General features: G+C 40.3%; 1 protein-coding gene across 1 annotated transcript; it reads right to left on the bottom strand.

Annotated features, from left to right (window-relative positions):
- Positions 1-905: 905 nt before the first annotated feature.
- Positions 906-12,692, bottom strand: Nxt2 (nuclear transport factor 2 like export factor 2). The gene is made up of 5 exons (XM_090326307.1): positions 12,565-12,692; positions 10,463-10,547; positions 9,224-9,310; positions 5,177-5,321; positions 906-2,835 (listed from the first exon to the last, which is right to left on the bottom strand). The coding sequence occupies exons 1-5, from the start codon at positions 12,660-12,662 to the stop codon at positions 2,648-2,650; spliced, it is 603 nt and encodes a 200-aa protein (XP_090182433.1). The 5' UTR covers positions 12,663-12,692; the 3' UTR covers positions 906-2,647.
- Positions 12,693-15,726: the final 3,034 nt, after the last annotated feature.

Below are 15,726 nucleotides of genomic sequence, written 5' to 3'. Positions count from 1 at the left end.
TTTCTAGAGGTTAATTGCAGAAAAGAGTCTCATGGACTTTAGGACCCAGGCTGGCTTTGAACCGTGATCTTCAGATCTCAGCCTCCTGAGTAGCTAGTATTACAAGCGTGAACCACTGTGCCCGGCTGTGTTCTACCTCTTTAAGGGTGCTGGCAGGATGGCTTGAGTCAGGGAGGCATGAGTACAGCACATGTGCCATGAGTACAGCAAAATGATGTGGTTGCTCTGGCTGAAACTAGATCAGGTGGAACTGATCCTGCCACCAGTGACTCTCGCCTGTAATCCTAGCTACCGAGAAAACTAAGTTAGACTTTAGCCATTGTACAGAACTCCACAATGGGATCAAATCCCATTGTGGTCACTAGAGTTCCTCTGAAAGAAGTTGGCGGAATTGCCATTGACAAGTGAGATGCAGTAGTGGCAGAGGTCTGTCTGAGCTGAGTTTGAAATGTAAGGAATGGGGGAAAAGCGCTATTGGGAACTAGGCATGAGGTAGTATACTCCACTCATTCTTTTTCTGGTTTTGTTTCACTGACTTGAGAATGACAAAGCTAAGTATCTTTTTGGATTTTATTTTACCTTTCCCCCCAATATTGTCCTTACCCTTGAACCTCACTGGGCTTTACTTCTTACAGAATATAGCATGCATATTGCCTAGTTTCTCAAGGCTAAGATTTTCAACTACTCACCAAAACTGGCGCTGGTACATCAAACAACTTATTCTTAGCAATAAGAATACTTGGGAGGAAAAAGAAAAAATAGGGTAGGTTACAGTGAGAATAAAGTCTAAGTTGTCCACTATTGTTTTCAACATCTTCATATGATGGTTTAAGTAGAAAAACACTTACATTTTAATAAATCAAATATCTTTTGAACTCTTAAAAACCAAAACACCCTAGAACACATGAGAAACAACAGTAAAATTTATTTTTAAGTTATAAAAATATATGAACATGTCAAAAATACAGTAATTTACAAGTTATACAGAGTTTGGAGAAAGTTAATTTACAAGGATGCACATCAGTTCTTTATATGCAGCTTTTGACTGTTCTCCACAAGGAAAAGGACAGTATATAGGCATTTTGATTGTTGTTGCTAAAATGTGGCTTTAAAAACACAAAACAATACATTTTTGAATAAAAATTTGAGTACAATATCTGCACAACTTTCAGTGTGACAAGGTGTACTTTGTCAGGTCCACCCCCTTCTTTTATTTAAAAACAATTTTAATAGTATATCAGAATTGGTGTAGTTTGGAACAAAACAGTATTACTGATTTTAAAATTAGTTGGTATAAAACATTAATAAAATATAAAGGCTTTTACAGTTTAACCAAACACTAGTTAAGATTTTTTCCATTTCTTTTCAGAAGTTGACATATAATGATAAAATTGTTTTTTTAAAGTTTACATGAAAATCTACTGTTTTTTACCTTTAGCAAACAGTAGCCACACAACAGGAATATTTTTCAAAATGTATCTATTTGCCCAATGTCACATGGAAGAACAAATAATTTTAAATTTAAATGATATATAATATAGTTGAGAGTACAAAACCTGGGGACATTCACTCTCTTCATGGGTGGGTAATAGAGTATTTTGGCCTAAAGTTCACATGGAAGACTTAGAAGTGTATGGTGTCAAAGAGGAATGGCTTTGTTTCCAACTTTCCTATTATGCCCTGTCATACGGTTAGGTTTATTGCTGATATTTATCCCTACACATCGTGGAATAAATTGACATATGTTGGTGACAACATGTTGGGGCAAAAATGACATTCATGACTACTTGGCAAGGTAATAACAATTTAAGTTCTAAAAATAGGCTAACATTTTAGGAGGTAGGAAACAAATTACAAAACTGTACCATTTGGTCAACCCCCTGCAATCCCTTACTTTTGGCTTCAACCTTGGATTTCTATATTTGCCATTACCCATTCTCTCATTAAAGCTATTATTCCTACTATCACTCATTTACCTAAATTTGTAGACTTGAAGCTGCCAAGAAAAGTGGATTTAAGAAATTTTGCTTTTAAGTCACTAAATATACCAAATATTCAAGGTATCAACTACTAACATTTTGCACATCTCTAGTCAACACAAGAAAATATGAAAAGACTACCAAATAGATCTACATGCAACTCAAATATGTCAGTTCTTATACAAACCTATACTGACTTGATCTTTAAAAAAAGTATATTATATATTAACTCTCTTACCAGTGTTAACTGAAAATAAGTATATATTTCCCTGTCAAATTAAGATAGTAACAAAAAATTCCACTTTTTCCCCAGAGATCTATGTTGTGCTGATATTCTATTACAAAAAGATTCCATTTTTGAAATAGGCTGGATTCACAGTGAATATGTTAGTACCAAGATCATGTTTAATACTACCTGTAAGGATGTCATTAGTGGAATGTGCATATAAGGCATGTAAAAAACTAGCATTAAAGCTCTGGAGGGCAACAATGCAAACTGGCAGCTGCATCAAAAAGTGCTGCTAAAAATACAAAAATATTAAAGAAATTTAGTTAAAGAACATATTCCTAGTGCTTTTACAAGTAAGATTTTTTAATAAAATGTATTATTTTGGATACAAACTTCTGTTACTTGAATGAATGGACTCAATAAAGCATGAACTTGAACTCTAACGACTATTAGACCAATCTTGAAAACGGAAGCAATCACTGGCAATCTTCCACACAGTGTTATTATTAGAAGTGGTCTGAGCTGTCAGCAGGAAATTCTGGTTAAAGTAGTGTTGTTTGTTCCCATCAAACTTCACGGTTCCACTGGTCACAACAAGAACTGTAGAGTGGCACTGTGAAGCATGCTCTTTATCCATAGAAAAAGCAATGAAAGAGGATCAGTTTATATTTCTAAATAAGCATATTTTAGGCTGTACTGCCTTTGATCTAACACAAGAAATTCACAAACATTCTTTACCTTGAACATATACACCCAAAGCTAGAAAACTACTCCTTTCGAAAATATCAACATTATTTTCCATTCAAAAAGCTTGAGGGTGGGGGAGGGAGTTTGGCCTAGAGGTCGAGTGCTCACCTAGCATACACGCAACCATGGTTTCGATTCCTTGGTATCATATACACAGAAAAAGCTGGAAGCAGCACTGTGGCTCAAGTGTCAGGGTACTAGCCTTGAGCAAAAAGTGTCTAAGGACAGTGCCCAGGCTCTGAGTTCAAGCACCAGGACTGGCAAAAAAAAGCCTGGGGGTATTCTAAAGTTTCAAAATAACTTACACATCTATTATTTCATTAATTTCTAACAGTTTTTCCACATTTTGCATGTTTTACATGTTATTTTTAAAATTGCTTTGTTATTATAAAGATAACATACAGAGTGGTTATAAGGTATGTAAGTCAGGTCATGAGTGTATTTCTTTTTTGACCTTATCACCCTTCTTTCACTCTCTCCTGGCATCTTTTGTTTAAGCTATCTTTCCAGAACTAAAAAGGAAAAAAAAATAACACTGAAAATTGACTTTAGGCACTCAGGACTACACCTAGAGTTAAATTTTGTAATTTTACTGAATTCTGAACCAATTTCTTCCATCCCCAAAATGAATCCTTCACATAGCAGGGAAAATTCCTGTGAAATTCTAACCAGTTTGAGATACTATAAAACATTAATAGTGATATGGTACAATTTTTTTTCTGGAGATGCTCTCCTCTCCTTTCAATTAACAAAAATCAAATTTAGTCTCATACAATCTTTTTTTTTTTCAAAATCAAGGGATTGAATGAGGCCTGTGCCAGTAATCCTAGCTACTCAGGAAACAAGAAACAGATCTGTGGATCAGTTCGAAGGCAGTTTGGCATGAATGCCCATGAAACTTTTTAAAAAATTTATTTTATTGGTATTATAAAGGTGATATACAAAGGGCTTACAGTATGAAGGCAGATAGGGAGTATATTTCTTTTTGAGCCATGTCATCCCTTCCCTTGCTCTCTCCCAGGTTCTCCTTCCTGTCCTCACCCACCAGTTGTACAATTCATTTTCCACATAATGTCTAGTAAGTACCACCACAGTACTTGTTCACTTTTTGTCCCACCTTTTCCCAAAGACAAATAAAACATTCAGAAAAGGAAAAGAACATAAACAACAGCAACAACAAAACATCCCTTGTTTTCATTTCTTGGAGTTTCTTTCTTTTTTTTGTGGGTCATGGGGCTTAAACTCAGCCTGGACGCTGTCCCTGAGCTTTTCAGCACAAGGCTACCCTTGAGCCTCAGCTCCACTTCCGGTTTTCTAGAGGGTTCTTGGAGATAAGAGTCTTAGGTTCTTTTGTGCCCGGGCATACTTGGAACCTTGATCCTTAGATCTCACCCTCCTGAGTAGCTAAGATTACAGATATGAGCCACCACACCTGGCTAGAGTTTATGTCTTAAAATATTGTTTTACATGATGATTACACATAGCTACTGAGCCTTTGTATTCCACTGCTATGAATATCCTCCTTTGGTCCCATTGTGTGAATGTCATGATAAACCTTACAGGCCTGTGAGACTCTGATCTCAGATTCACTAGCAAAAAGCCAGAAGTGGAGATGTGGCTCAAATAGTAGAGCTCCAGTCTTGAGTAAAAAAGCTCAGGGACAGAACCCAGGCTCTGAGTTTAAGGCCCAAGACCGGTACCAAAAGTACACACATACATATATGCATAAAAATTGGGGATTGAACCTAGGGTCTTGCATATGCTAGACAGGTGTGCTACCATTTTAGCTACATTCTTTCCACTTTTAGTCATTTATGTCACATTTATGTGGTCTTGACCATGACCTTCTTATTTATGCTTCCTTTGTAGCTGAGATGATAGATAGCCTCCACCATGCCCAGCTTTTTAGTTGTTCTAATAGGGTCTCTTTAACTTTTGGACTGCATTGGCTTCAAATGCAATCCTTCCAGTCTTTGCCTACTGAGTAGTTAGTTAGGATTACAAGTGTGAGCCATCAAATCTAACTCAAACCATTTTTTTATTAAACCATAATCACACTTGCACCAAAATTTACTACTGGTTCTGTGAAGTGATAGGCAACAAAAGGAGTTCATTTGGACACATGAATTTTACAACTAAAAGTTTCTTGCTGCTTTTGGTGTCAAACTCACTGATCACAAAAAATAAAATAAATGAAGCATCTTAAAGAACATAATCTTACCATGAACTGGTTGACAATCTAACATATTAACCTGGAAATGACTAGATGGCAACATTTCGAAGAAATGTCTTAGCTCACTCTGCCCGGTAACAACATTTCCATTCCAAATTAAAGTGGCCCTGTCCAGATACAGTCGGATAAGTGCCTACAAGAAAAAATACAAGTTTTAAAAGATTTTTTTTTCTGGATAAGCACTTTCTAGAAAGTCAGCCAAAGGTTAAAATGGTATATACATATTTCCAGGTCCTATATCTATTACTACTTCCTTTACCCCCAAAAGTGAATACAGTATCTGTAATAATCTTGGCCTTAAAAAGACATGATCCAGGGACTTGGCCTAGTGATAGAGTGCTTGCCTACCATGGACGAAGACACAGGTTCGATTCCTTGGTACCACATATATAGAAAAAGCCAGAATTGGTGCTGTGAATCAAGTGGTAGACCTCTAGCCTTGAGAAAACCCAAAGACAGTGCTCCGGCCCTGAGGTCAAGCCCCAGGACTGGCAAAAGATATGATCTTTTATACACAGTGCAATTGATACCTTTTCATATTTCCATTTTAGCTAAAACATAAATTTGCATACAAAACAGAAAGGGGCCAAGAGTTTGGCTTAGTGGTAGAGTGCTTGCCTAGCATGCATGAAGACCCGGGTTCAATTCCTTGGTACCACATACATACAAAAAGAGCTGGAAGTAGTGCTGTGGCTCAACTGGTAGAGCTCTAGCCTTGAGAGAAGTCCAAGGACAGTGCTCAGGCCCTGAGTTCAAGCACTACAACTGGCCAAAAAAAAAACCAGAAAGGGTTTTAAAGTTTTGCCTTCTGTTGTACAGTAAATTAAAATGATCTCAAATTCTAAGTAGAGACAAGTTCTAATTTTTAGGAAGTAGGTTGCTTTTGGGGGCCAGTAACGCCATTCTAATAACTTTCTGCTGAGACCTGTAGTAGGGGTAAACAAGTGGACCTCCTTATCCTGCCCACCTGTTGTGCTGATAGGCTCCCGCACCCAATATAAGGAGGGGAGTTTTAGAGAGAGAGAGATTCCTGCCTTGATGAAGCTGCGTGGCGTTTCTGTTCGTGCTCCAGAGAAGCAAGGCTGAGTGCGGGAGGACAGTGGGCCCTCTCCTCTCGCGACTTGGACTGGTTGGTGTGTACTTTTCCCCATCCTTCCTCAAGAGGGACTGGGGATGAAGGACCCCGACAGGTTGCCAATTAAGCTCTACTATGTTTTAAGACAAGTGGGTACATATATGTAAATCATTTGATGTTTGTATTTGTTAGGATGAAACTGTTTGTTTCTATTTTTTTCTTCTTTCTTTGTCAGTCATGGGGCTTGAACTCAGAGGCTAGGTGCTGTCTCTGAGATTTGCACTCAAGGCTAGTACTCTATCACTTGGAGCTACAGCACCACTTCCTGAAATTGTTTATTTCTAAATATCAGCAAATTTCATTATAAAGAATTATGAGCACTTGCAACGTCTTTAAAAAAGTGATATAACTAATATCCAAAGGAAGCAAAATTCAACAATTCACTCTACAGAGTTAAGGAAGACTTTAATTTGCATTATTCTGAAATTTATCTTTAAAAATATGAGAAGGGGTATCAATGTGTGAGAAGTAATGCACCTACTATTGGCGAATGTAACTACAACTCCTCTATACATTACCCCAACAATAAAAAATAAAATTAAAACAGGTCAAAGCATACTTTGATACTGCTAGTAAAATGTGTTTTATTTGATAGTGTTTTATTTATTTGTAGAATTGTGTTCAAACCCAAGTCTTCATGCTTGCTAGGCTGATGCCATATCCCAGAGCTGTAACACTAGCCCTGTTTTCTCTTGTTTCTAGGATAGAGTCTTGCTACATTTTCCAGACTTGAGTGGCAACTCATCTGCTTACAGGCTTTCCATTGCTAGGGTCACAGGCAACACACAGTCTATTTTCCCTCTATGGGGCAAGTGAAGATTTTTTGCCTGTGCTGGCTTGGAACTGTGATCCTCCCAATCTATATAACTTAGGATGACAGGAGTGCACCAGTGCACCAAGCTATGGGTTAAGAAAGGGTCTTAGCTCTGTATGACACCTTTGTAACAACGAAAAAGTTTAAAAAATTCAACTAAGAAAAAAAAGTGTCTTAGGAACTATTCTGTCTGGGCTTGCCTCACATCTTGGTCCATCTATTATCAACTGCCCAAGTTAGCTAAGACTACAGGTACAGCCAGAAATACACACGTTGTTACTTCACTTTTGAAAGTAATGAAGTATAATAAAATTCAATACTCTTCTAGCCCATTCTCTTACATCATCAAATACTGGTTGCATTTTAACTTCTGCTTTAAAAAATAGGTTACAGCCAGGCACGGTGGCTCATGCCTGTAATCCTAGCTACTCAGGAGGCTGAGATCTGAGGACCCAGGTTCAAAGCCAGGACGGGCACAAAAGGACTTGAGACTCTTGTCTCCAATTAACTACTAGAAAATGGGAAGTGGGGCTGTGGCTCAAGGGTAGGGTGGTAGCCTTGAGCTGAAGAGCTCAGGGATAGCACCCAGGATGAGTTCAAGCCCCATTACCCTCCTCCTACTTCCCCCCAAAAAACCAACAGGATTTTAGCTTCCTGGGTGCTACTCTGCAGGCTGAGATGTGAGAATTCAGATACAAAACCAGCTTGGACAGAAAAGTCTGTAAGATTCTTATCGCCAATTAGCTATCAAAAAGCTAGAAGTAGAGCTGTAGCTCAAGTGGGTAAGTTCTCACCTTGAGCAAATTAGCTCTGGGAAATTACCCAGGCCTTGAATTCAATCCCCAGGACTAGCACAAAAAAGTATAAGTAAAACAAGCCAGGCAATGTTGGCTCACATTTGTAATCCCACATACTCAGCAGACTGAGGTCTGAGGATCACGGTTTGAAGACTTACAGGGTAGGAACATCTGTGTGACACTTATAACCAAAAAATCAGAAGTAGATCTATAGTTCAAGTGGTAAGGCACTATACATGAGCAAGAAAGCTCAGAGTGCACAGGGCTTGAGTTCAATCTCCAGTGGCTGTAACCATAGCTATACTGGGTGCTGAGATTTAAGGATCATGGTTCAAAGCCAGCCCAGTGAGAAAAGTCCATGAGATTCGGGGTTTTTGTTTTGTTTTTGTGGATCATGGGGCTTGAATTCTGGGCCTGAGTGCTGTCGCTGAGCTCTTCAGATGAAGGCTATGGCCCTACCCCTGGAACCAGAGGCCACTTCCTATTTTCTGGTGGTTAATTGGAGATAAGAGTCATAAGGACTTTAGTGCCTGGGCTGGCTTTGAACCTCAATCCTCAGATCTCTGCCTCCTGAATAGCTAGGATTACAAGTGTGAGCCACCGTGCACAGTTCCATGAAATTCTTATTTCCAATAAATGACCAAAAAAGCTATAAATACAGCTATGGCTCCAGAGCTAGAGTGATATATCCTTGAGGAAAAGAAGCTCAGGTGATTGCACCTAGGCCTTGAGTTCAAGCCCCAGGACTAGCAAAAAAAAAAGTTTGAAAGAAGCTAACAATTCACCTAAGTCTATACAAGTAAGTAGAGGCAAACCTACAGCAAGATTTCAGAGCTAAAACTCCCCTTAATACCATAGTAATCTCCTATAAGCAAGTTGCTTTTCCTTCTTTTTTGGTGGGGATTGGACTCCGAGCCTTGTGTTTGCTATATAGTTGCTCTGACACTTAAGCCACTCCTAGCCTTTTTGTTTCACTTTGTAAAGATGTTTTAAGTAATAGTCAAAGGGAATACAATGCAAAGTTTTGCCTACTGGCAAAGCTTTGCTGACAGGTACACACCAGTTAGCTTAGCTTTTTATTTGCTGACATGTGTTTCACAAACTTCTTGCCAAAGATGGGCTCAAACTCTGATCCTCTGTAGTAACTAGGATTATAGGCAGAAGCCACTGTGCCATGTAGCAAGTTTGTTTAAAAACATAAGGCCATAGTTATCACATATGCCAACAAGCTAAATGTCTTAATAAAAATGAATTGTACTTGAGAAATAGTAGAGATCACATTAACTTACCCTTCTTCTTTTGTCCATTGTATCATAGTAAATACTGACAAATTCCTCAGCAGCTCTACATGCTTGATCCGCGTAAGTTTTAAAATCCTATGAGAAAAATTTCAGAAATGAGTATTACCATTCTATTGATAAGATAGAAAATAATTTACTTGTGTCACTATATTCTATATACGCAGCACAGTACATGCTTCCATGTAAGTTTGGATATGTTAAGACATGTTAAGTAATATCAGGGCTCCTAAGCTTCCAAGTTAATTTTTTTTTTACTATTTCTACGTGCATGTCTTTAGGAAATACGTCTTTCATTAAAGTACTTATTTTTCTGTGCCGGTTTTGGAGCTTCAACTGAGAGCTTTCAGGCCACATGTCTATTTCCTTGATTTTTATTTTCTTTCCCTTTGGACTTGAACTCTGGGCCAGGGTGCTGTCCCTGAGCTCTTCAGATCAAGGCTAGTGCTCTACCACTTGATCCACAGCACCACTTCCTTCCTTGATGTTTTTCACATATCATCTTATTATTTTCGTTAGCATCTAAATAAAGAGATCTTTCAATATTTTACAATACAATGACCTCAAAACTACGCGGTATGAAAAAAATCATACGGTGGAATGGAATTTTCAGTGGGTAAGGTTAAAATGCTGGGTGCTCCTTTTGGATCTAGAGGTTATGAATTAGCACAAAAGTTTAAGAAAAAATGAAAACCACCAAGTTAACAAGCAATTTCAATGGACTTCCTGTAGCTTCGCTTTAGCAAAGTTAAATTCTATAAATTGAAATTGAGTAAGGTTAGTAAAACGCTAAACAGAAAATGGAAAAGCCAAGCTGATAAAATTCGGGCAAGCATGCAAGATTAAGTTCACTCGTCCAAAGCCGTTCAGAGAGCCAAGGATATTAGAGGACTTAAACACAATGAATGGCCACTGTTCATTTCTTTGTGATGTTATCGAAATTGACTTTGCCAGCATGAGAAAAGTGGAGCTTGTAAGCCATTAAAATGCAGATACCCAACTCGACCTCCGACCTTGCTCCAGGTACTTACGCTCTCTAGCGTTGAGGACAACTGGACAGCAGCAACTGGTGGGCGTGTAGCAAAATGGAGCCGGCCTCAGAGGCCGGCGGGACAGACCCTGATTCGCCGCTTTTTCACGTGACTAACAGCAAGCCCGGCTTGCCGCGCCTCCCGGGTTCCCAAGGTTTAGCGTCCTGGAGCTCAACCGTGGCGCCAACCAAACACTTACCACAGACATTCCTGATGGCGGTCCGGAATCACACTTTTTCAATCGTGGGTGCTTGCTTTCTCTCCTATTCGACCCGTTCTTCGGGCTGAGTGAAGACAAGATATTCACCAAGAAAGCGAAACCCGCCAAACACACGTATTGGCCCCGCCCATTCTTATCCGGAAGTAGCTCGGAGCGAGAGGGATTAATACGCTGAGTTCCCAGCCGGAAGTAACATTTCCCCTCAGTTCCGGCCGATGTGTCACTTCGTGTTTTATTTTTTTACGTAGTATAAAACAACTGTGACTTTTGGGAAACGGACACTATATAAAATCTCCTACTTCATGACTCTACTAATAACCCTATTCCCAATCCAGACCCTTCCCCGTGTCCTTAGGCTGAAACGCCTTGCCCTCCCTAGGCGGAAGCTCAAAAGCCTGAGTGCCAGTCCCGCCCTCTTTTGGTGAAAGGATCTGGTCACGCTCCTCCCACTCCTCGCTCACGCCCCAGAGCCCAGGCTGAAACGCCCAGTTCCCAGCCATCTGGTTTCCTCACGCCTAGGGCTGCCTCCTCCCCCTCCCCCAATTCTTTTTCCAGTTCCCCAAGCTGAAGTTGAAAAGCCGGGATCCCCATCCCACCCTTCTCGGGTGTAAGGCTCCTTCCTGGCTCCGCCTCTCCAGCGCCTGAGTCGACCAGCCAACATTCGAACTGAAATGCTCTAATATCCGCCCCGCGATACTTAGTTGAAAAGGCCCACCTCCACTGCGACCCCAGCCGTGGAACCCAGGGTGAAACACACAGTTCCCCGCCCCGCACTTGTCCCCCTTCCCACCCCCCCTAGTGTTTACACAGTCGTCAGAACTACGAAGACTCGCTCCTCATCTGGTCCCCCACTAACTGAAACTGGTCTCCCTCGTCCCTCCCCCTGAAATGCCCAGCTTCCCCACTCGCCTCCGTCCCGCCCCTCCTGCTCCTTGCTCAATCCTGGGAACCAAAAGTGAGATGCCCGCCTCTTCCCTTCCCAATCTCCTTACACCTCACGTAAAACGCCCCTGCCCCGCTTCCTTAGCCCCATTCCCCCGTACTTCGCACAGTTCCCAGAGCCAAACTTAAAAATTTCGGCTCCCCTCCTGCCCTGTACGGGTATAAAAACTTGGCCCCGACCCTCTAGCTCCTCGCCCAGGATCCGAAGCCGAAGTTGAAATGCCTCGCTCCACGTTCCCCAGTCTCATCAACTTCCACCCCCCCTCCACTGAAACGCCCTCTACCCCGCCCCCTCTATTAACCCTGCCCCTCAAGCCCAAGCGGAAAACCCTGGCTCCTAGCCCCGCCCTCTTCATAAAACGACCCGCCCATATCCCACCCACTTCTCGATCCATCCCTGAGCCTAAGCTGAAATGCCGCACTCCTCGCCCCGCCCTCTTCTCCACGTAGTCCTCAGCGCTGAAAGTTACTCACAGGAGACTGCTTACTCCAAAGGAGGGGGAGGGGTCCAAAACACCCGTTAACAGCTAATGGCGAAATTCCCTTAAGCCACTAACGGAGATGGAGCTAGAGCTTCAGGAAAGGCACAGAATCTTCAGGAAAGTACTTAAGGCTCCGCGAAAGCGCTGAGAGAAACCGTTTAGAGTTCCACAGTCTCCTCAGATAATACCCACTTAAACTCCTAGCATATGATCACAACGTCTAAAATTATTCACCATTTAATTTTTACCCTTTTCAAGAATAAACCCGACCCCCCTCAAACCAGTCCCTCTTTTCTGAGATAACCTCCATCACCCTCCCAGTTATACAAATCTTTCCCCTTCACTGATTTTAGAAAAGAACTTAAGGATACTTTAGTTTCCTTAAAAACGCTGTAGCTTAGTTTACCTCACAAAAACGATTTGAGAAGTATTTTCTAAATATTTCATTCCACATTCAGTTGCTAAGACAAATATTTTATCGCTACCAAATTAACCTCAGACAATGATTACCCTCCCAAATCACAGAGATTCATAATCAAGAAATGAATAATCAAAACTAGGCTCACTTCCCTCCGTATGCAATACCTCTCAAACATCGCTTATCTGAAAGCAACGAACAACATTTGGCCCTTTCATTCAAAGTTCCTGTAAACGTACCACTCGTACGTGACTTCTCTTTCCTTCCGGAATCTGCTATACCTTTCTTCTTTTTCTCCCTCCCAATCATCTCTTGACATTTTCCCCCTTCCACTCATGCTTCCGCTCCAACTTATACGCAGCTCTAACCTGCCTTCTCACCAACCCTCTTTCAACGTTCTCTGCCCCCCTTATATAGGCATTAAAGTCTGACATCACTTCCGACGACCTTCCAAAGGTCGCGAGATCTCAGTTGTTATTCTGATCTTCTGTACTCGACTCCTTTCAGAGCCGCAGTTGCGCATATAAAATTTCATCCAAGTATATAATACGCTTCTTAAACTATTACGCCCCAAAAGTAAACTCATTATTTATGCTTTACCTCGAATCGATATTTTCTCATACACTCTAAATAAATCTTTGGAATTTTTTTTTGCCAGTCCTGGGCTTGAGCTCAGGGCCTGAGCACTGTCCTTGGTCTTTCTCAAGCCTAGAGCTCCACCACTTGAGCCTCACCACCACTTCCGGCTTTTTTCTATGTATGTGGTACCGAGGAATCGAACCTGGGTCTTTATGCATGCTAGGCAAGCACTTTAACCACTAGGCCAAACTCCCAGTCCCATCATTGGGATCTTTAATTTCGATTACTTCTCTGCATTACCCTAATTCATTCAATAGATATTTACCAAATATTAACTATATGCTAGGCATTGTGCAGGATTTTAGATATTTGATATCACAGTAACCAAAATCGACATGATCTACATATTCATGAAGCTCACAATGTCTCAGCAATAGCAGACAATATACAAAATATGAATGACTTTCAAAGATATTCTAAGTATTTAATTCTGAATAACTTACTTAATTACATATAGTTTGAATATGTGAATATGTTTTGAAGTTTTTGTTTATTTCTTTAAATATATTAAGCAGGATTATTTATGATCTGATAACCTCAAGATTTCAAGTTTTGTTAGTCTAATAGTGTATTCTTTCTCATCCACAACGTATTTTCCTTGAGCTGCTCATAAATATTACGAAATGATTTATTTTGTGCCGGTTCTGGAGCTTAAACTCAGACGCTAGCTGCTGTCCTTGTTAGCATTGTACTACTTCAGCACTAACCCCACTTCCTGCTTTTGGATGGTTTATTCACATAAAAGTCTCAATGTTCCATGCCTGCCCTGGCTGCTATCTTCAGGCCCCAGCCTCTTGGGTAAGATTACACTGCTGGAAAATGTTCTTGTGCTTTTAGTTAAAGATGTGTTTTTCCTAGGATTAGTCTGCCAGATGCCTGAGAATACTACTTTCCCGGTTTATGCAGTAATATAAATTGTGGGCAATCAGCCAAACTAGTCCACTGGCTACTAAGGGTATATGCATACTTTCACAGAAATGGTCCTCCTCCTCCTCCTCCTCCTCCTCCTCCTCCTCCTCCTCCTCCTCCTCCTCCTCCTCCTCCTCCTCCTCCTCCTCCTCCACATAGCTGTGACAGACAACCAAACAATAATTATTTCATTTACTTAGATGTTTAGCTCTTGCCCACTTTCTTTTGGATACTAGATTATGAGTGTAGGGGCTTCCATTATACATTTCTTATTTGGAATAGTTATTCACTTCATTTCTACTTGTCCTTCATAGGTCTGGGTAGATGGCTGTAGACCATTCTGGGTCTCCTATTGTATTCTATTGGTCCTTGGGGCTATTTTTGTGATACCATGCTATTTTCATTACTCTAGTTCTATAGTCAATAAATATGAGAAAACAAGGAAATACAACACTCATAGAAAGCAACTACCACACAACTGTATTACTATTTCTTAACACCCTTTCCCCCCCAATCCCATTAAAAAATCTAGTGGGATTCATTATGCTATTCTTATACATACACATGATTTACTTCTATTGTATTTACTCCTATTACCCTCTCATTTTTCCCTCTAACATCCTGCTGGTTTTTATCTTCTCCTGGCATACAGTGCCCTTTTAAAATCATGTTGTATTTTTTTCCAGTCCTGGAGCTTGAATTGAGTACCTCAGCACTGTCCTTGAGCTTTCTTTATGTTAGGGCTCTACCATGTGAACCACAACACCACTTCCAGCTTTTTCTATGTATGTGGTATCAAGGAATCAAACCCGGGTCTTCATGCATGCTGGGCAAGAACTTTACCACTAGGCCAAACTCCCAGTCCTCATGTATTTTTTAAGGACTGGATTGTGCATTAGTATAAACATGCAATATTTATTTCCTGAGCTTGGCCTAATACTGCACACTTATTTGTGTATGTGAATGTGTGTGTGTGCATGCACATGTGTATGTGTATGTTGCTGGGGCTTGAACCCAAGGAAAGTGCTCTATGAATTTTTAAACTATACCCCAACATCTCTTGAGTACATTCCTAAAAATATATTATTATAAACAATACTGCAGTGAACATAAATGGTTTTATGAGGCACTATCCTTTGGTATATAGCAGCATTATGCATAATAACCAAGTAATGGAAGCACAGATGTCCATAAAGGGGTGAATGGATAAACTGGTGCATATATAAAATTCAATATTCCATAGCCTTAAAACATACCCTGATCCAGGCACTGGTAGCTCATTCCTGTAAATCCTGGCTATCCAGGAGGAGGAGATTTGAGGAAGATGGTTTGAATGGGAAGGGAAGTCCATGAGATTCTTACCTCCAATTAACTACCAAAAATCAAAAGTGAACCTGTAGCTCAAGTGGTAGTATCAAACATAAACTCAAAAGCTACAGGACAGTGCCCTAACCCTGAGCTCCACCTCCAGTACTGATACACATAAGAATGAAGATAGTACTATTTACGCAACATGAGTGATCCTGGAGGTTATTGTGCCAAGAGGAATCAACCAAATTCAAGCAGACAATATTGTATGTAACTTTTATGTGGAATCTGTAAAAAAGGTCAAATTTACAGAGAGATGTAAATACTGGGTAGAAAAATGTCAGGAGATGTAAAGTAGAAGATATGTGGGATGAATAAGTCTAGAGATTTAAAGTAATTAAGAATCTAGTGTGTTATATTAGAGATTGTTTGCTAAATGAGTAGCAAAATTTTTGCTACAGGAGAAAAAAAAAGGTAATCTTGTGAGATTATGGCTGTGTTAATTTCATGTGTATGTGTATGTGTGTATATGTCTAAACACATAT

The sequence above is a fragment of the Megascapheus bottae genome, chromosome X (assembly GCF_031878675.1).
Source record: "Megascapheus bottae isolate mThoBot1 chromosome X, mThoBot2.hap1, whole genome shotgun sequence".
Classification (NCBI taxonomy): Eukaryota; Metazoa; Chordata; class Mammalia; order Rodentia; family Geomyidae; genus Megascapheus; species Megascapheus bottae.
The sequence above is the reverse complement of the archived record's forward strand: the minus strand, read 5'-3'. Positions and strand labels throughout refer to the sequence as shown.

What these genes read in the sequence shown, in the direction of transcription:
- Nxt2 (XM_090326307.1), bottom strand. Translation starts at nt 12,662, where the DNA reads ATGAGTGGAAGGGGGAAAATGTCAAGAGATGATTGGGAGGGAGAAAAA. An exon ending in CGCCATCAGGAATGTCTGTG is followed by an intron (nt 9,311 to 10,462) that starts GTAAGTGTTTGG and finishes TTTTTCTCATAG; the next exon opens with GATTTTAAAACTTACGCGGA. An exon ending in CAATGGACAAAAGAAGAAGG is followed by an intron (nt 5,322 to 9,223) that starts GTAAGTTAATGT and finishes TTTTTCTTGTAG; the next exon opens with GCACTTATCCGACTGTATCT.